Source organism: Rousettus aegyptiacus, unplaced genomic scaffold (assembly GCF_014176215.1).
Source record: "Rousettus aegyptiacus isolate mRouAeg1 unplaced genomic scaffold, mRouAeg1.p scaffold_m13_p_5, whole genome shotgun sequence".
Taxonomy (NCBI): Eukaryota; Metazoa; Chordata; class Mammalia; order Chiroptera; family Pteropodidae; genus Rousettus; species Rousettus aegyptiacus.
In genome coordinates, this window is record NW_023416308.1 from 15,788,485 (window position 1) to 15,809,627 (window position 21,143).

At 53.0% G+C, this 21,143-nt stretch overlaps 1 protein-coding gene across 7 annotated transcripts; it reads left to right on the top strand.

Annotated features, from left to right (window-relative positions):
- The first annotated feature begins 1,260 nt into the window (after window positions 1-1,260).
- On the top strand, window positions 1,261-20,338 carry PATZ1 (POZ/BTB and AT hook containing zinc finger 1). 7 transcript variants are annotated; one of them, XM_016165418.2, is made up of 6 exons: window positions 1,262-3,432; window positions 4,790-4,853; window positions 11,202-11,373; window positions 17,232-17,369; window positions 17,781-17,919; window positions 18,830-18,938. In XM_016165418.2, the coding sequence occupies exons 1-5, from the start codon at window positions 2,162-2,164 to the stop codon at window positions 17,888-17,890; spliced, it is 1,755 nt and encodes a 584-aa protein (XP_016020904.2). In that variant the 5' UTR covers window positions 1,262-2,161; the 3' UTR covers window positions 17,891-17,919; window positions 18,830-18,938. The 7 variants fall into 7 exon arrangements, with proteins under 7 accessions (XP_016020921.1, XP_016020904.2, XP_016020871.1 ...); XM_016165385.2 differs by lacking the exon at window positions 17,781-17,919 and having other exon boundaries at window positions 18,830-20,338; XM_016165389.2 differs by lacking the exon at window positions 17,781-17,919 and having other exon boundaries at window positions 18,833-20,338.
- The last annotated feature ends 805 nt before the right edge of the window (window positions 20,339-21,143 follow it).

Below are 21,143 nucleotides of genomic sequence, written 5' to 3' on the forward strand. Positions count from 1 at the left end.
TAAGAAGCCAGCTGGCACCAGAACACATAAGCCGGGAGCGTAAGTCTGGAATTCGAACTCGGGTCCTCCCGCGGCGCCACGCGTGAAAGCCTCCTAGGCGCGTGTAGCTTGGCGCAGGAAGGCGCGTGGCGGTGGGAATCCCGAGTGGAGTTGGAAGCCCGGCCGTTCATTTGCATGCTAATACCCAGAATGCTTTTCCTCCCGCATACGGCTTCTCTTAATGGAAGCGCTAGTTTGGAACCGTGGAAAGTTTGGAACACATACTTCGCTCCCTCTTTGCAACTGTGGGAACTTCCCGCCCGCACACGCGGTGCATACAGCCTGGGGCTCCAAGTTGGGCTGCCGGGCAGCGGTCGCCATCGCATCCCCGGCAGGCGAACCTCGATGTCCAAACAGCGCGCGGCAGCATCCCCGGGCCAGCGAGGGACAAAGCGCCCAGGCCTGTCTGCGGGGCTCATGGCTGGAGCGCTCGGCGACTTGCTGGGCCGCAGGCAATGGGGATGCTGCGGGCCTCAAAAGGCCAAAGGGGGCTCCCCAGACCCTCACTTCCCTGGGAGCTGCTGGGGAGCGCGCGGATCCCCTGCTCCTGTCCATCGCCCTTGCCCCTATGTAATCGCCTCCCAGAGCTGTTGACTTTCCGCTCCCTGGGGCACAAAGCTCGGCGTGTGGTGGTTTGGAGAGTCTGAACGATGGCCTCATTTCCCCAGCTCTCTCAGGCGCACAGCCCCTTCAGCTCAGTCGGTTCGCGGGTTGCAGAAGCAGCTCCGGAGGTTCGACCTGCCCCCAGCCAGGACCCCGGGCTCTCTCTGGGGTTGGGAGAGGGAAGGCGGTCGGCAGGCGACTTCTGGGGATTTCGTGCATTAAAGGGGGGCTCGGAAGGGTAGCTGACGCCCGCTCCACTTACTGGTGCACATCGCAGGATGGGGCTGGGGGCCCAGATCTACACCTCTTGCCCACCCCCCTCCAGCCCCGTCCGCTCGCCGCCACTCTCGGCGGGGAGGGAGGGGCACTGCGAGCTGGTTTGCTGGCTTGGCGCTTCGTTTGCATTGGTCCGGGGGGGCTGAAACTGCAGCCCCCGACATCGCGGGCGGGGTGGGGAGGCGGGGGCCGGACGGGGGCTCAGCTGCGCTAGCATTGGCGGAGCTGGGGAATGGGGAGGGGGGGCAGGAAGCGGGGGGAGCGGAGCTGCGGGGGGGTTGTATAAATAGGGAAGGGGGGACGTGCATCCTCGGCTGGGTGAGGGGGGGGGGCGCTCGGCACAAAGAAAGTGGAAAGTTTGCAGCGCAGGGCGGCCGGGGCCAAGGATACGGGTGCGCACGTGCAGGGCCGGGGGCACCGGGAGGCCCCCACAGCAAGCTCGCCGTTTCTTTTTTTTTCTGCAAGCGAGAGGGGGGGTGTTGTTGGTATCGCCCCCTCCTTCTCCTCCCCCCAGGGGTGAAAGTGCAAGAGGAAGTGCAGCCGCTGCCATCTTTCCTCCGCTCCGAACACACGGAGCCCGGGGCCGCAGCGCCGCCGCTCCGTCGCCGCCTTCGTCCGGCCCGGGGAAGGGCCCATCCTGCCGCCGCTGCCGCCCGCCCGCTCCAGCTTTCATCGCCTCCACCGTCCGTCAGGCTCCGGGACCCGACCCGCGCTGCCGCCCCAGTGCGCGCCCCACTGCCGCCGCCGCCTTCGCCTTTTGTTTCCTCCGCTCCGGCGCCCCCGCCCCGGCTCGCGCTTTGCAGGGGACGCAGCGCGCGCCCCCAGCGGGCCCGGGAAAAGCCGCGGCGCGCGCGCGCCTGCGCGACAGACCCCCTCCTCCTCCCGGCGCGCGTGCGCGCGCGCGCCCCAGTTGGCTGCGCGCCGGCGCCGCCTGGCGGGCGGGAGGGGAGGTAGCAGGCGCGTTTGCGGGAGGGGCGCACCTCTTTGCTCTGATACCCCCTGGAGGTAGACCGACTAGGGGAGGCGGGCGGGCGGAGAGGAGAGAGGAGCGCGCGATTCAGCAGGGGTAGGGGCCGCTATGCGGGGGGTAGTGCGCCCTGCGGTGTAGACAGTCCGATCTGGACAGGGGGCGTGTGCGCTGGGCGCACCTGCGAGACTAAAGAGCCCGGGGCCGGCACGTGTGGGGAGTGTAGACATCCGCTGCGCCCCTCTCTAGCTGCCTAAGGGAACGGGGGGGGCGGCCATGGAGCGGGTGAACGACGCTTCCTGCGGCCCGTCGGGCTGCTACACCTACCAGGTGAGCAGGCACAGCACGGAGATGCTGCACAACCTGAACCAGCAGCGCAAAAACGGCGGGCGCTTCTGCGACGTGCTCTTGCGGGTGGGTGACGAGAGCTTCCCAGCGCACCGCGCCGTGCTGGCCGCCTGCAGCGAGTACTTTGAATCGGTGTTCAGCGCCCAGTTGGGCGACGGCGGAGCTGCGGACGGTGGTCCTGCTGACGTGGGGGGCGCAACGGCGGCCCCGGGCGGCGGGGCTGGGGGCAGCCGGGAGCTGGAGATGCATACCATCAGCTCAAAGGTGTTCGGCGACATCCTGGACTTCGCCTACACTTCTCGCATTGTGGTTCGCCTAGAGAGTTTCCCCGAGCTCATGACGGCCGCCAAGTTCCTGCTGATGAGGTCGGTCATTGAGATCTGCCAGGAAGTCATCAAACAATCCAATGTGCAGATTTTGGTGCCCCCTGCCCGGGCTGATATCATGCTCTTTCGTCCCCCTGGGACCTCGGACTTGGGTTTCCCTTTGGACATGACCAACGGGGCAGCCTTGGCAGCCAACAGCAATGGCATTGCAGGCAGCATGCAGCCCGAGGAGGAGGCAGCTCGGGCGGCTGGTGCAGCCATTGCCAGCCAAGCTTCCCTGCCTGTGTTACCGGGGGTGGACCGCTTGCCCATGGTGGCTGGACCCCTGTCACCCCAACTGCTGACTTCCCCATTCCCCAATGTGGCATCCAGTGCCCCTCCCCTGACTGGCAAGCGAGGCCGTGGCCGCCCAAGGAAGGCCAACCTGCTGGACTCAATGTTCGGGTCCCCAGGGGGCCTAAGAGAGGCAGGCATCCTTCCATGTGGCCTGTGTGGGAAGGTGTTCACTGATGCCAACCGGCTCCGGCAGCACGAGGCCCAGCATGGTGTCACCAGTCTCCAGCTGGGATACATCGACCTTCCTCCTCCCAGGCTGGGTGAGAATGGGCTACCCATCTCTGAGGACCCTGATGGTCCCCGAAAGAGAAGCCGGACCAGGAAGCAGGTGGCATGTGAAATCTGCGGCAAGATCTTCCGTGATGTGTACCATCTCAATCGGCACAAGCTTTCCCACTCGGGGGAGAAGCCCTATTCCTGCCCTGTGTGTGGGCTGAGGTTCAAGAGAAAAGATCGCATGTCCTACCATGTGCGGTCCCATGATGGGTCCGTGGGCAAACCCTACATCTGCCAGAGCTGTGGGAAAGGCTTCTCCAGGTGAGGAATGGTGCCCCTCTGCCATGACCTGTCCTGTTCCTGGCTCATGGGACAGTTCCTTGCAAAGATCTGGGGGCGTGGGACTTGTGGAGGTCACTTGATCTTAGTTTTTGAGATGGTATGACCACAAAACTGCTTTTTCTTCTCTCAGGGAAGTTCTCTGGCACTAGGCGTGCCCTAGGTCTCTTCCTTGGGGCTTGGTAGGAAGGAGCCGGATTCCTCAGGCCACAGCCACCGGGCCTCACCATTCTTCTCCCTGGGCTCCCTTTGTGTTTCCGGCACCAGGCGTGGGGCCCCCTCTGGGGGCGGGAGGCTGGACTCTTCCAGCGACTTTCCCTGCTTGAATGGCTGCTGAGGGAGGGACTGAAACAGAAACAAGTGCATCTGGGACTCCTTACACTTCTGTGGCACCAAATCCCCCAGCACAGAGCACTGGCAATCATGGATTAGTGGACTCCAGCTTTGCCCCTCACAGCCCCATAGGATCATGAGGCACAGTCTTCAGCACCCAGAGACTTCCTGACACCAAAGTATTTGCTCAGCCCTGACCTGGTGGCTGCAGAGTCTAACGGAACCCACCAGGTTTCCTTTATGTTTTCAGGACAGAGAGGAAGGGAGATTTTTAGATTCACTTTTCAGTGAGTCTGATAGGGAACTGAGAACTTGTCTGGGAGCAGAGGGGTTTTTTTTATTTCTTAAGAGAATGTCCAGAATAAAAGGCTGGTTTTAACTTGCCTGGATACTGAGGACCTTGTGTGTGGAACCTAGGTTTGGAAAACTCCCTCAGAGGGGCCCCAGCCAGGAACCCGTCTTACCGGTCAGGCAGCCCCTGCCCACCTGCTCTGGCAGGCACCTGGCTTACCAGCCCAGCTGGGGACTTAAGGCTCCATCCCTTGGCCTCTGGGGACTGAATTCCATCCCCGTGGCATTCATTGGCCGCCACGGCAGGAGCGGCAAGGGGGGGGGGGGTGAGGAATACTGAGTTTCTGAGGGGCTTTAGTCTGGACAATGAATCACACATACCCCTTCCTGGAAAGGCCTCAGCAAGGCCGCCCTGTCTCCTTCTAAAGCTACCTCCTTAGGTCCTAGAAATCATTGAGTTTCTGATGGGAGGTGGGTAGGCAAGGTCAGAGAAACCGCCCACTTCCCTTCCCCTCTAGAGAAAACCAGGGCAGAGAGGCCTGGGCCTGTGGGACCACAACTGGGTGGCGACTGTGTCTTTGTCATGCTGGGGTGAGGGGGAGGGAATCCTTTCCAGCAGAGCGTGTGTACGGGTGAGGTTGGGGGCTCTGGCCAAGTGTGTGGCTCATTTTTTGAGGTTTTATATTAAAGTCTGTCTTGGTTCTCTCTTTTCTAGGCCCGATCACTTGAACGGACATATCAAGCAGGTGCACACTTCTGAGCGACCTCACAAGTGTCAGGTAGGGGTCGGGCCAGGGCAGAGATGGGCTGAAAGAGAATGCTGCTGTTCTCACAGCCCGGCCATGAGCCAGCTGACGTGTGTGCTGGGCCGGCTGACTGACCACCGCTTTGCACACCTCCCCCTCTGTCCCTCCACCCTCCGTCTGCTCTTCTCCTTTGTTCTTCCCCCTGGCCCTGTTCCCCCCAACCGTGATGTGCCACCTTCCTGGTTGCCGGGTCCTGGTTCCCACCCTGTCTCCATCTTCGCTCTGTTGCTTGGCTTTCCTCTCCTGGTGTTAGCCAGTTCCTTGGATGGTGGGCCACAAGTGTTGTCCTGGGGGCACTGGCACCCCACTGGGCCCGGCTTCTGGTTCTCAGCAGTTTGCAGGGGACACCGTGGGGAGGGAACGGTTTGTAAAAGGTTCCTAGTGTTCCAGCCAGCAGTTCTTCCCCTTGCCTGCCAGGCAGCCTGACCCAAGTTGGAGCTCCTGGGTCCCCTAAGGTTAGGGCACAAGGCAGCAGGGGGTAGAGGAGGAGAAGGGAGTAGGTCGTCTCAACCCTGAACACTGGCACCTGTTTAACCCTCCTGAGCCATGTGTGCAAATAGCCAGGGCTTCTGATGCCTGGAGAACAAGGCGATTTCCTCTCCTGTGAGCTCTTTGTGTAGCAGTAGGTAGGGAGGCTAGGCAAGATTCGCCCCCTTGGTTTCTCTGCTTGAACAGCATCTGGGGGCCCTGCGCCACCCAGAAAATTAAGTTTCCTCTCCTGGCCACTAAGCATGCCTGTGTGGATGGAAAACAACGCCTTTCTCTTTTCCTTGGTCACCTCCCTTCTCCTGTGCCAAGCTCCTGCCATATGAGGGGGAGCTGGTGTTGTGGGATGCTTACTGCAATCTCTGGTAGGGTAATTGCTTCTCTTTATCTTGGTAGTGGCAAGGAGGGAGGGTTCAGGGAGACCTGTAGGGAGGGATGGACATGTTATAGGTAGGGCAAAGAGCCCCCAGGGGCCAGGTGTGGATGGTGTTCGCATATACCAGGCTAGGTGGCCTCCCCAGAGGATGATCACCCAGGGGTGGGCCTGCTGAGATCCATCTGTGCCTCGCTGCCTCTCTCTCTCTGTCTCTGATTCTCTCATCACAGAGCACGTTCTGACTCTCCCAGGTAGTGTGCTGAGCAGCCCAGCAGAGTAGGAGGAGCCCAGAGGGCAGTGGGGGTATGCCCGGTGGCCTGGGGGGGTAACCTGCACTCTCTGCCCTTTTTCCAGGTGTGGGTTGGGAGCAGCAGCGGCCTACCGCCCCTGGAATCTCTTCCTAGCGACCTGCCATCATGGGACTTTGCCCAGCCTGCTTTGTGGAGGTCGTCCCATTCGGTTCCTGACACCGCCTTTTCCCTTTCTCTAAAAAAATCATTCCCAGCCCTCGAAAACCTGGGCCCAGCACACTCCAGCAACGCTCTCTTCTGCCCAGCCCCACCAGGATATCTCAGGCAGGGCTGGACTGCCCCAGAGGGCAGCCGGGCCTTTCCCCAGTGGCCTGTAGGCTAGTCTGGCTTCCCTGAGAGGGTTTTCTGTGGAGGGAACTGGAGTGGCGGTTGTTCTGAGACCCTTGCTTTTGGGAGAGGCCAGCAGAGTGGTTTCCACTCACCATGTCCAGCTCCTCCCTGGGTGACTAGGAGTCTTTCCCAGCTCAAGGACCCAAGATGGTGATAGCAAGAAGCTCCATTTAGGGTTCCCTCGCAGCCTCCAGGTTTCTTTCTGGGCTTTCTTGCCTTTTTTACCCTCCCTTTACCAGATGGTACCCCTGGGTGTCTATCCTAGCCTGGGTGATTTTGGAGGTTGGTGCTTTCCTGAGAACTAAGCCACTGGCTTCTATGCTTCCCTTCCCCTGGCATCACTTCCCCTAAGGCACGAGGTTTCTAGAATGGGGCCTGGCCACCCCTCCCTCCACCATGGGAGTGAATGCCCCTCCACAGGAGACTCTGGTACAGCTCCAACTGGGTCAGCCTACGCTGCCCTCTTCCCTTCCCATTAAGACAGGTCCTGTTTTCATTTCTGGCTAGTGAATTAGACTTTTGTGTTTTTGAGGTTTATTAGTAGGTCTGCTCAGGAACTAGACTAACCAGTAGCTTTATATTGGGTCACCCCAGTTATGGCTTTGGGGGCTGATAAAGCAGATGTAGACCCCCCTTGGATCCCGGTGGTGTGCCCTTTAGCCCCCGCAGGCTCCGCGGGGATAACAGGAGTGATGATAAAAGTTTTCATTCTAACATTTCAGGCTTTGTGTGTTTTGTCCTTGGTCTGTGTCATAACACTGACATCATTGTCCCTCAGTATATGAGCCCACTCCTGCTCTGCCCCTCCAACACGCACTCTCACTGGCCTGTTGGCCCTGCTTCCAGCCCTATAGCCAGAACTCCTCTAATGATGACCCAGCAGGTAAAGACATGCTGGCTCTCATACGCTGGGCTGGCCAGTCAAGTGTGCCTGGGCTTGGTTAACCAACAGGGGCATCTGATTTGCATGGTGTATAAAAACCTCCAAGGTAAAGAGATGGCCCACTAGGAGTTATTTCCTTGGGCCTCTGGCAAAGCTGGGCATGGGCTGGACCTCTTGGCCCTAGATGCCACAGAGAACTATGGAGGCCAGTTACCAAGACTGGTGCCACAGCTTGAGTGAAATGGCAATCCAAATGTCGAGGCATGAAGCCTCAGGCTTAGCAGCGATACACAAGTCTCCTCGGGGCTTGTCCTGAGTGTCCTTAACTGGCCCATATGGCCCAGATACTGGTGGATCTATGAGTGCAGTGAGCTGGGACATTTCTCCCATGTGGAACTCAGCCCAAAGCTGAGAGGCTAGAGCAGCTGAGACCTCTCCCATTGCTTCCACTGGCCCCACTTCTCTGGAGCTAATTGGGGTGGCTTGGGTTAGAGGATAGCTCATTAGAGAAGGAATGAATGGAGGTGGGAATCAGGGAGCTGACACCCTCAAGAAGAAGGAGGCCAGCAAGGCCCATGGCACTAGACCTCCAGGCATTGCCTTTAGATTTTTCCAGGGCTGTGGAAAAGCCTGCTTAGCACACCTGCTGAGGCTGCCAGGTTTCAAAAGCCACCAGAGGTTGGGGCTGTGCTAGTATCCCTGGTACCATTTGGGCCCCGTTACTGAGTGGTTTAGCCCTTGGGAACAAAAGCTTTAGGAACTCTGGGATGGGGAGAAACTGGCAGGGGAGGGAAGGGAGCATTACAGGGGCTCAGTGTTGCGGGCTGATGACCAGAGATGACTTGAGCTCAGGGCAGCTGGGTTGGCACCTAATGATAGCAGGATCGTAGGCAGGGCATCCATTCCGAGCACCACTGGCAATCCAATCATGCTACTGTTGGCTTACTCTTGTCCCCTCAAGGGTCCCTCTGTCTTCTCCCTGTCTCCCAGACAGGAACTGCCTTTCTGTTGAGTGGCCCCACCATGGAGGTTCTAGGTGTCCTCTTCTTAGAAATCTGTCTTCTTCTTCTGTGTCACTTCTCTCTGGGTCATGTGCCCAGGCTTTTTCGGTCCTGTGTTGTCTGAACTTCTGGCACGTCTAAACTCAGACTTATGCATTTTCACGATTCCCCCGGAAAACCTTGGGGACTCAGCTACAAAGAGTCAGTTCTGGCACAGAGAAGCCAACAGTCACTTTAGCTTGGCTTTTGTAACACAGTGAAAGTTTTGTTGTGTTTGTGGGTTTTTTTGTTTTTTTTGTTTTTTGTTTTTTGTTTTTTCTTTTTTGTTTTTTTTACCAGCAGCAGATTTACATTCTTAATTATGTTTGCTCAGGCCAAAGTTAACTTTCATTCCTTCAGAGATAATCAGTGGAGGAAGGGGTGGGGGAAGTCAACCTGGTCTGGGATTTTAATTTTGCTTAGCTAATCCCCCAAATGGATAATCCATTTGTGGATAATTGAGATATGGCTGTCCATTACCTTTAGGTAGCCAAGTATGACAGGCAGTTCTTTAAAGGACAGATCCCAAAAGTAGGCTGGCAAGAGAAACAAAGCATCTCTTTCACATCCCTCTAGTGGTGCCCTTTCCCTGGGACTGCAGAAGGCAGAGTCCTGCATGTGTGCTTTCAGCTGCTTTATCTCACATCTGGTCTGTGTTTGGTTCCCGTGAGTTCTGAGGTGTAGACCACACTGCCCTTCATCATTAGAGGGGTCACGGGCTGGAAAAACTGGCTCTTGACGGTGGATAGAGCAACAGATGCATCCCCCTCCTGAGAGTATTTATGGCAGCCCATGCTCTGGGTAGGTCAGTGGGCTGTAGGTGGAAGATTCTGCATTTTCCCCACACTGTGTCCTATAATTGGGTCATGAGGTCCCAGACTAGGTGGGGTCCACCTGCGGCCGTGAGACCAAGCACCATGATGCTTTCTGAGTCACCTAAGTATGTGAGTTTCCCTGCACAGTCTGATTACCTCTCCCTGTCAAGGAAATGCTGGCTACCAAGTACACTGTGTTCAAAAGTGTCAAGTACCTTTCACTCAACCAGAAATGATCTCTACCAAATCTAGAGGTGGTAAGAGCACAGACTCAGGCTGGCTCACAGGCCAGCTAGCTGTCTCATATCCTCTCAGGGCCTCCATCTGCCCAGCTGTAAATCAAGGAATATAGGGTAATCAAAAGGATTGGGAGGGTACTGGCCTGGCAGTGGCAGGGTATTTAGACAGCTGCTTTCGTTAGTAGCTGAGTCATGTGCTTTGGGCAAATCACTTTCTAAACTTAGCTTCCTCATTTGTCAAACGAATAAACAACGTATAAAACAGATAAAAGCAGTCTTTCATTAGTGCATAAATTGTTCTATTCAAATTTGTAACATTTACTTAAAAGATAATAACTGAGAACAGCAAGGCCTGTCCCGATGGACACAGATATTTGGGATTGGGTAGCGACAGTGGCGTCTTCTGCCTCCACAGTGTCACATGTGTTTGTTTCTTGCTTTTGATTGTACGGTAAGGAGACAGATAAATGTACATGGTGACATTCAGACACTTACTTCAAGGACTCAGGACCTCAGGACCTTCTGTTAAAAAGACACAGCAGAAGCAGCTCCGTTCTAGTGTGTCTCCCGTGGATTCACCTCTGATCTGTAACACACAAAGTGAATGTTGCTTTCTTTTGCAGTTCCTAAACAGTTGGTAAACACAAACACACAGAAATGAATCAAACTCGACTAAAACCCATGAAAAAACTTTAGAGAACCAAAATAGCTTGCAAGTCACCAGACTGAAGTCTTCCTGAGGGCTTTCCTGGCATTTCATGACCTCCAAGGCTGGGGTGCCTGTGCAAGCCCCAGCTGAGGAAGGGATGTTGAGGGGAGATCTGAGATCGAGACTGAGTCGGGTCCGTCAGGTACAGGAGCTCCCCGGGGCACGGAGCTGCCCTTGCAAGGTGCTGGTGCTGACCTTCAGTGCCTGAATCATCTGCCCCTGAGGCCTGGCTGTGAGTTGGTGCTCACAGCACAGCTTTCTATGGCCACACTCTTGGAGGGTGATGACATGGCCTGCCTCAGAGGACTGCTATAAGGATGGACTGCATCAGACAAGTGTCTGTAAAAAGCTCAGCATGGTGCCTGCCTGGCACAGAATGAGTCCTCAATCAATTCAGGGTAATAACGTAAGGTGAGAGTAACCTCGTTATTACCAGCACTTCCCCAACTTAACGTTTCACAAATGTTCCCAAAGCCTCTGACCCTCGTTCTCTCTGCTAATTCTCACGTTAGCACAATTTTAGTATATGTGCTGCCGAAGCAAGCATATCATATTAGCCAAATTGACACTATCATCTTATGGGCTGCTTTTTCAATACAAACTCACAAGAATATCATGAAGAATCATCTCTGTTCTTTGTCCTGCCTTTCCATTTTCTTGTGGCCAAGACTAACGTCACTTTTGAATAAAGTGAACACATTGAATTCTTTGTATAAAGCAACTAGGGGAAACCCAGGATGGAGAACAGGAAGACTGGTCTGTTTATGCTAGTAACTCTTCTGTAAATTCTTAGTTGACGCAACTGAAGTCAATTCTTAACGTTTACAAATGAACAAACGCCCCACCCTCATTTCGTAGGGAGCATAGTACTTAGTGTGCCATGTTCTGGGCACGTTATAGCCATTTTGAAATCAATAATTCCAGCGCAGGTGTTCCATGAGGAGCCATTGTGGGAAATAAAAGCAACTACTTGACATTCTGGGGAGAAAGCCTGGGTCACATTTTAAAGCTCTGTTTATACAGGGAATCAAACGTGTTGGTCAGAAATGGTTTTGCTTTATTGTGTGCTTGATGGGGAGTCAGGTGTGGAATGCCAGCTTTCACCTCACCCTGTTTTCCTTTCTGCTCTCAGACCTGCAATGCTTCTTTTGCCACCCGAGACCGTCTGCGCTCCCACCTGGCCTGTCATGAAGACAAGGTGCCCTGCCAGGTGTGTGGGAAGTACCTGAGAGCAGCGTACATGGCAGACCACCTGAAGAAGCACAGCGAGGGGCCCAGCAACTTCTGCAGTATCTGTAACCGAGGTAATCTCCCTGCTCTTTCCTCACTTCCAGAGGATGGGCCTGAGGTTGTGGGAAGCCAGGGGGTCTCTCTACCACCCTGCCTCAGAGTCCCTTCTTTACACGGCTGGCCCTCCCTTCCCACCGAATGATAAACACCTTTATCACCCAGCTAGCTGCTCGCCACCCCTTCCTTTCCAAGAAACTTGGGGTGCTTGGAATGGGAGCGCCTAGGAGATCAGCAAGTTGGAACAGAGGAGAGAGTGTTGTTCCCAGGTTTGGGCTCCTAACACATCTGCTGCTCAGGTGGCAGCATGGATGCGTTTATAGATACCACTGAACCATCACTATTGATACTGGGAAAGTCATTAAGCCCCAAGAGGTGGAAAAGAAGGGGTCCTGCCTGAGAGATTTTGTTTGCTAATTCACTGGTGTGTGAAATTCAGCAGCAAGGGAAGGAAGTTGAATCTGGAGATGGATAGGGGTGGAAACTTTCTAGCACAAATGATCAGAAACGAGCCCAAATCCAGGTAGATTGTGGCCTTGACGAGAGAGGAAAGTGGAAAGTATTCTGAGAGGGTAGTGTGCTTGCGGTTGAGGTTGGCCTAGGTGGGCTCTGACTCTGGCCCTGGTGTTTTGTTGGATAAAGTAGGCCTGTCCTGTCCCTGAGCCTCTGCCAGGGCCTGTTGGCTGTTGGAAGGGCTGAGGTTTGTGTTTTGCAAGCACAGTGTCAGTGGAGGAGGCTTGCGCCATATCTGTGCCGAAGGAGGTCGGGGTAGCTCTCTGTGGTGGGTGTGAGGATGCTTATGCACGGTGAGCTTGCTTTGGCCAGGTGCGGACATTGCTGGAAAGTTCTATTTCCTGGGATGCTCTTGCCCCAATGTTTCTGAAAGTTTTGAGTGTGGCTTAGTGAATTGAGTACTGAACCAGGAGTCAGGGAACCTAGGATTTAATTCCATCCCCTCTCACCTCACCCTACTATGCGACCTTGAGCTCTCCCTTCCCCTCTCTAAACCTCAGTTTCTTCATCTCTTAAATAGGGTTAAGAACAACCCCCTTGCCCACCTCACAGGGTTGTTGTGAGGATCCCGACAGGCAAGATAGATGAAAGTTAACTGAACCCCGCAAGGTGCTGGACATCGGGGAGGCCCTGTCCTTACACTTTGTAATAGTATTAGGAAAGACATGGCTCACTGACACTGATTTGGATGAGGCACAGCATCCCTGCAGTCCTTGGTTGGAAACTTTGGGTGCCTATGCTACCTCCATGTACCCTGAGGCTGCTGGTGGAGGGAGATGGCTGAGTAGCTGAGTATTTATTCTTGGTGCCTTGAAGCTGGGTCTCTCCCTGGGACTGCACACCTGGAGTTTGCCTTGAAGGCCGCTGGATGTCACTGTTTGTACCATCAGGAATCTTGCTGTGAAAGTGGGGAGGTGGTAATAAAAGCTGCTTAAGTGTCTGTCTTATTTTCTGACATGTCAGTAGAGTCCTTTTTGGCAGGAACTTCCCCCAGGTAGTGAGCCCAGTGGGGCTGTGTATACAGGGTGTTATCAGGCTGTGGCTCTTTTGACCGTGGCTGCCCCAGCTCTAGAAAGTTTGTCCTGTGTCATCCTAACCTGGCTTCCTGACAGCATCCCCGAATGACTCTAAACCTGCTGCAACATGCCATCCTCAAGAGTTTCATCAAGTTTTCAAGGTTGAAGTTTTAGCCTGAGAACCGGGATCAGAGACCAAAAGTGGGAACCAATGAGAATAAAGAAGGATGCTAATAAGGAAACTCAGAAAGCCTAGCCCAGATTGTGAAGTGGAGCAAGAACTGGTGGGAGACCGAGGGGCACAGCGCCTGAGGGCTGAGCTCAGGAGGAAAGAAGAGCTGAGAGCAGCAGGGAACAGCAGAGAAAATCGACCCAGTTACAAGACAGCTGATGTGGCAAAGCCAACAACTGTTGTACGTCAGGATTTGTTTTTCGTAGGCTGGTAAAGAGGACTTGGGCAGCTGCCACATGCTACACGACTGGGATGGGGGTACAAGAAGGATAAAAGCAGAGGCTACCTTTTCTCAGAAAAGCCAACACTAGGTCTGGATCAGAGGCTAAACAGCTTTGGGTTCCAGAATCAGAGCGGGAAGTCCCATTCTTCCAAGAAGATAAAAGAGGGCTCTGGTCTAACCTCCGTTGGATACTCAGAAGGAAAAGAAAACAATTTCAGTTTTTTATTAGAAAAGAAGGAGCAGGATTCTACCTCCAGACTCATTTCTTGGGCAGAAATAGGAAGAGACTCCTCCTAAAAAAAAAAAAAAAAGAAAGAACGAAAGAAAAGAGGAAGGCAATTTTTCTAGGAAGAGGAAAAGGATACCAAAGACATTGAGACACTGGAATCAGAATGCAGAGAGCTCTGGGTCATGCTTTGCCCTGTCTGCCACCAAGGCTGTGAATGGAGCTGCACCAATAAATGAATATTCTTATCTCTGCAAGGGTTTGAGCAAAGGCTGATGTCAGCCAGCTGGTCCAGATGGTTGAGGTTGGATCAGGTGAATTTCCAAGTGCCCTCTGAGATCTGTTAATCCCAACAATTCTTAAGCAGTCAACTCTGCCACAGATAGATCTGCCTTTTTTCAGTCTTTGCCACACAAACTACTCTTGCCTATGAAGAATGGGAAAGATGGGAGGCAGTCTGGCTGCTGTAGCCCCACACTTGAGACAGATGACTTTGTCCTTGTCCTGGAGACATATCAGGATGTAGGTTATACCTTCTGTAGAGGAAGATAATTTGCAGTGGGAGGAATATGATAGCTATAGAAATGTTCCCTCATTTAAAGTTAAGGAAATCAGTTAAGTTGATCAGTGAGAAGGAGAGAAGGAGCTGGGAGATACATATGCACCATGATTTTCTTCTTTTCTTTTAAAATTTCTGTAGCTGGGTCTTTGTATATCTACATACGTACTGGTATGAAGAAGAAGGATAGCTTATTGGGACTCTGCCTTCGACAGAGACAATGTCTGGTCTGAAACATCATTGCTTAAAAGGTAGAGGAAGTCTTCTTCCCAGTCAGAGGTGGCCATACAAGTTGTTACCAGTGCCAGGCATGGGCATAGACAGCCTGCCATTCCCCTGGACTGAGCTGACACAACTGACTTAATGCCCCGTTCTAGCACCGCTCACTTGGGCATGGCCCCACCAAGGTTTGGACAAGGAGAAAGCAATCCCTGACCCCTGCATAGATGTGGAACTTGGGAAAGGAAGATTTGCTTCTGGAGTGTGAAATGCAGCATAAGAGACAAGAAAACGCAATGGTGGAGCGGTTAGCCTTTTGGTGATAAATTCTTCGCTCTGGAGTGAGAGGGAGGATGACTTATTGGCTCCAGGGGAGTCACATATATGCTTGGAGTCTCCATTCTGGCTCCTGGGTCAAGCCGCCTCTTTGGTTCTTGGTTAATCAGTGGTGAATGGGCAGGTGAGTTCAGAATTCTGACTAAATATTTCTGACTTTAAAGATGTGTTCTTTTTAGAAACTCAGTTTGTTTTATCCCAACGTTTGGCTGCCAAGTTGCTCTGTGTTTAAATTCTGAGCTTTAAGTAGCAGCTGTGGATCCACTCCTACCACCCAGCCATGCGGTTTTGCTATAGATAGTACAGTCTGCAGCTGGGTAAAGTCAAGAAGACCTAGCCATGTGTTTCTCAGACTGTTTTTCAGGAAAAAGCAAGTTTTCATTGAGCATCTGTTATCTTCCCCTGGCATAGCTCTTCCCTCAAGGAGTAAATATAATAATTCCTGGTGCACCTTCCCTTCTCTTCCCATCCCCTCTGAATGCAGTGGACCTGCTAGAGTATACCCTAACACTTCAGAGGCCCCACAAGGGATTAAAAAACAAAGAAAAAAATTCCCTTCTAAAGTGGCATCATCATAGCATCAGAAAATCCTGATATGCTGACTGTTGGGGCCACAGCAACGAGCAGGGCTAAAGTACCCTTTCCCAAATTACTCATCTACTCATTCTTGATTACAGCTTTCCTCTTAAGAACGTTTATATGGAACCCTCTTAAGCCTCTTGTCCCTGGTGATTGGCCCCAGGCAGACCACTCGGTCACAGCACAGTACAACTCATTCTACCAGGCAGGGAAAGACACCTGCATCTGGTCCAAGCAGGGCTATGAAGAAGCTGTTTTAGGAAAGTAAGGAAAATTCACTGAGTCCTCCATTTCTTCCAGAACCACCAAGTGCTACTATCGGGATTGTTTGTTAAGTAAGCTTCCTGCAGGTCAGCCTGTCTACCAGCAGCTTCCATTCTAATAAAAGAGAAATACATGAGTGTAAATGGAGATAACGAAACCTAATGAAAAAGTCCAAGGAATGTTTCTAGGGCCAGGGCCGAGACACAGGAACCATTAAAGAGTCTGCCCAGTGGCTGAGGACTTCCTGGTGGCCCATGGTCCTGGGGTTGGAGTCTAGGCTCTGCCATTTAGTAGCTGTACATGTGACTTCAGGCTACTTAGCCTCACCAAGCCTCTTATTTTTCCATCTATAAAATAGGTATAATAATTCCCAGTTCATAGGGTGGTTAGGGGAGTACTGCAGAATAATGCATGCAATGCACTGGGCCCTGGCACACCATCGTCGCTTGGTGAAAGTGAACATTTATTATAATTCTGCAGCATTCCAAAGGCCATGCCAATTCAGACTTTAAAACAAGTCTCGTGCAGACATTACACAGTACTCTTCAGCCTCTGACCCGTTAGTAGTGGATCCCACTGCTATCCTGTAACTGTAGTTTTAAAAGAAACTGAGAATGTGTCATCCAGATCTGGAGTGGATTCAAGGGACGTCATCAGGGCACTGGAGCTCCAAGTGGGCCTTATGCTAAAACAAAACTTCGGTTCCTGCTGAAAACTCTTTCTGACTTGACCATGATGGGGTTTGATGACACAGCTCCTTCCTGCAAAATCCAAGTCAAAAATCCTTTGGCTCGCCCACCTGGTTCCATATCCTCAGACTTGTGGCTGGTGTGGAAGTTGGCCCAAGATCTACTCTTCCCAGCCTGAGATATCGCACGGCTCAAACTGACCAGAGCATCTGGGTTGGGCTGGAGCAGCTCCGAGATGGCTGGACTGCCCCTTCCCTAAAATAAAGACAAAGATTATCCCTGATTCTTCCTTAAGATTATCCCTGTTTCTTCCTCATGGATGCTGCAAAACTGAACCAGAAAGACCACTACAAATAAGACGTGACTGCGCCCCTTTAACATACATTCTGTTTTCACTGTTCTTCAAAAGGTCTAAACAGTTACTAATTCCAGTTATTCCAAATGTGAGAAAATTAGCAAAATAGGACATGTCCTAGTAGAATGGGAACTCCTGGAGGCATTCCTTTGGGACTTCATCTTGCTTCCATCTGTTTTATTGTGCAGTTTACCTTTATGTGTGTTAGCAGGAATTCTGCTGGCTGGCCTCCCATGGCTGCCCTGGAGCCCCATATATTTTTCTGACTACATTTCTAGCCCTGGTCCCTGCCGCTGACCTTGGGCTGTGAGACCTCCACTCAAATCACTTGTTACTGAGGCACCAAGCAAGCCTAGAGGCATTTGGCCTCTGGCCCAGGCCAGAGCAGGATCTCAGACCATCCGTCCAGGCAGCCAGCCTGGGTCCTCCACCACAGCCTTGCTGAGTGCACTCTGAAGAGAAGCTGATTCGAAGACAGTGCCACCCTCTGTTGTGAGCCAGGTGGCTCCCGTGGCTGCAGCCGTTTTTGAGCCAAGAAGGGGGTCCCTTCTAGGTGCAGCTGACCTGGGAATGCTAGCCAGAGCGGCCAGAAGAGAGGCTTGGGGGAAGCAGAGAGGTATCTCTGTGCTGGCCGCGGGATCTCATCTCCTTTTGTCTTGTTTAGGTTTCTCCTCTGCCTCCTACTTAAAGGTCCATGTTAAAACCCACCACGGTGTTCCCCTTCCCCAGGTCTCCAGGCACCAGGAGCCCATACCGAATGGGGGAGCAGCGTTCCACTGCGCCAGGACCTATGGCAACAAAGGCAAGCGACCCCTTGCTCTGCACTTTGCTTCTCTGCGCAGACTGTGTTGTGGGGGCGCTGGGCCGGGTGTGGGGAGGCGGGAAGGCTGCCGTCTTACTGGCCGCCTGGAGGAGGCTCAGAGATCTGAGTGGCAGTGGCCTCCAGGACAAAAGTCACAGTAGGTATCTCACTCCAGGGCAGTGAGTGAGGCTTTAGGGCACTGCTGTGATCCAGCCCCCGCCTCCTCGTCCCCAGCCCTCCACCCTTGCTCCTGGCCAGGCCCCCACAGTCTGTAGCCCTGTAGGGATGTCCCAGGCCCAGGGCAGGAAGAGGAGCCCTGCATGATGAGTCACTTTGGGCTTGTCTGTTGCCTGTGGCCCTTTAAGGGTGGTGTGGAACTGTGGCTGAATGCTTTCTTCTTTGACCCTGCAGGGCAGGGGGAGCCAAAGGCTGGCTTCCCTCTTGATAGGGGTGACTGGTTGCTGTGCAGCCCTTTCCAGAGGGCCTCTGGCTGCGTTTGTGAGATGCATGGCGATACATGAGCTACCTGACTGCCTCTGACTCGGAGAAGGTTTGAATAGAGCTCCCTAAGCCCCACCTTCACTTGATTCAGGTTGTTCTTTGGTATTTCAAGTTGTCGTTGCCTTGGGGATGATGTCAGGGGCTTGGTGGATGGCAGAGATGGCATGCTCCACGCTCCCATCACAGACCGCCCTTCTTGGCATGGTTCTCTGAAGCCAGGCAGGAAGCTACTGCTTGGTGAAGGACTCCAGTGTGGGCCGGGCAAGGCAGAACAGTGAGGGTTGTCTCCAGGTCCAGATTGTCCTGGGCCCTGTGTGGGGATAGCCAGCTGACTGAGTTATTCAAAGTTGCTCTTAATCTCTGTGCTTTGGCCACTTGGCCCTGGAAGGGTTTTGGCAGAAGGAAGGTGGTCAGGCAGGGCTTGTGTTGGCAGCACTGGGGAAAGGGTTCGCTTCTATCTCAGCCATCAGTGGGGTCTGCCAGGTCGAGGACTCTGCGGGTCTGGTTCTGCCTTGCTAGGGTGCAGCTAGTCTGGTGCAGAGGCGAGGCCATTGACATACCTGCTTGGCATCATCAGAACAGCTGTTTGAACTTCAGAGGCACCCAAGAGAACACACCTAGGAGTCGGGGGCCTTTGAGTTGTTCTGGACAGAAGCAGTGAGGTCTCCCCTCTATGCCCCCTTCCTTGAAGCAGGCTGAGGTGGTGGTGAGCGATACACATGCACCTGCATGAAGAGTCCGCGGCAGGGGAGGCTGGCAGCCCCAGGGCCCTGCTGTCACCCCCGTAGGCACGCCAGGCTCCCTGACTGACCAGCTGAACCTCTGTGGGTTCCGCCAGGACAGTGGCTGGCCATCAGCTGCCCTCCACAGGCCTGTGAGCTGGCCCCTCATGACCCCTCCAGGAAGGGTCACCTCCAAAGCCTGGCCTCATCTCTCCTCTGTGTTTTATTTTCTCCTAGAAGGCCAGAAATGCTCACATCAGGATCCGATTGAGAGCTCCGACTCCTACGGTGACCTCTCGGACGCCAGTGACCTGAAGACGCCAGAGAAGCAGAGCACCAATGGCTCCTTCTCCTGTGACATGGCCGTCCCCAAAAACAAAATGGAGTCTGATGGGGAGAAGAAATACCCCTGCCCCGAATGCGGGAGCTTCTTCCGCTCCAAGTCCTACTTGAACAAACACATCCAGAAGGTGCATGTCCGGGCTCTCGGGGGCCCCCTGGGAGACCTGGGCCCCGCCCTTGGCTCACCTTTCTCTCCTCAGCAGAACATGTCTCTCCTTGAGTCATTTGGGTTTCAGATTGTTCAGTCGGCGTTTGCATCATCTTTAGTAGATCCTGAGGTTGACCAGCAGCCCATGGGGCCTGAGGGGAAGTGAGGCAGATGCTGTATCCCCACAAATGGCCATCTGGGGACTGCTGAGAAATGCTGTGAATGCGGAGGAAAGTGATGTCTTTGGGTTCTGTAGCTGAGAGATTTTTATTCGTTTTTAACTTCCCCCCAACCTTATCATCCCATTCCTCTCCACCACCCATCCCCCAATGGTCTTTAGAAATAGATTGTCATCTGATACTCTGCAGAAATATCTGTGAGACCCGATATGCGACAAGGGCAGGAAACACTACATAGGCCTCCAAGGCAACGCCAGTCCCAGTTTCTTTAATTAGAAGAAGCTGGAATTTCTGGTGCTCAATTCTTAGTGACCCCATCCCAAACCTACACCTGGCAGCATTTTGGGACTTCAGTGATTTTGGTCCTCTCCTACTTCTCTAATCCTTCATTCCCCCTTATATCCCTCAAAAGAAACCACAGTAGGGTTCCCACCCACTTACACAACACTGATGCCCAACTGTTTTTAAGGAAGCTGGAAGCCTACAGCATCCCATGGACCATGGGGTGAGTGTCCTCTGAGAGCCCCCTGAGCTTGACCCCTGACCTGAAGGGCCTCAGACCTTTCTGAGCCCTCTTTGGAGGCTAGCATTTTGCTCCTAGGATGAGCTTAGCTATTGAGGACACTCTCACCCCAAATTCCAGTTCTTACGTGATTTTAACCATTCGACTTGCTGTTGGGTTTTAATTCTCTAATTATTATTATTATTGTTATTATTTTTTAGGACCAGTTGTAGTGAATTGCTACTGAAAGCTATCCCAGGTGATACAGAGCTCTTTGTAAACCGCAGTCACAAGTTAGGGTTAGTATTAAACTTTGTTTAGATGTACCATAATTAACTTGGCTAGTTGATTGTTTGAAGTCTATGGAAGAAATAGTTTTATGCAAAATTTTTAAAATGCCAGTCTGGTCAGGGAGGTAGCGGGTTTCAGTGTTGTTGGGAGCCAGGAAGGCAGGAGAGCTGGCAGGTGGGGACATTGTGCACCTCGGTTGTATCACATGTGAGCAAGCCCAGGTTGACCTCGTGATGTGAATTGATCTGATCAGACTGTATTAAAAACGTTAGTACGTTACTCTACCTGCTCCCCTGAGTTTGGTTTTTCAGCCACAGGGGTCTTTGGGACCCAGAAGGTGGGCAGTCTATGCCCCTGCACCTGGTGTGGGGATGGGATCCCAGGAGACCTATCTTCCTCTTCATTGCATGAGTTCCTGAGATTGACAGGTGGATGTTCTCTCTGAGGACTCAGCTGCCAGCATTCACCCATTCGTTTAACAGATACTCACTCCTTGTTGTCTTCACTGCTGTGTGCTAGTCCCAGCCTCACACCCTGGAGAGATGCAGTGGTGAAAGGACACCTCGTGGAGCTTAATGAGAGAGAGAATTAACAAGTAAGCAGATGTAATAAGAAGTCCAAGGAGAAAAACTGGGCAATGTTTTAACCAGGAATAGCGACAATAGCGACAATGGGAGGGTGGGGAAGGTAGTCTAGGAAGGGGGGTAGGACACTGGGAGAGAAGACCTGCAGTTACAGGGGACCGGCTAGGACCTAAGGAGGGACATGGATAGATTGAAAATCCTCATGACCAATAGGCTTTAAGAAATTCAGCAACTTCAATCATCCCAACCCCACGTTACCTGTGGGGTAAGTAAAAGATTGTCATAGCCTTCATGGTGAATGCATGAGAAGAAGGGGGGGAAAACAGTAAACAAGAGGCAAGAAGTGAGTGCAGTGGAGAATTAATGGGAGCAAGAATTAGTAAGAGGGGACTGGCAGACTTACAGCAGCCAGACAGCTAAAGAAACCCCAGAGAAGAGAGAAACCCCTAAACTAACAGAAACAGCATTTAACATCCACAAGGAGAAAAAAGTGATAAAGGAGAGA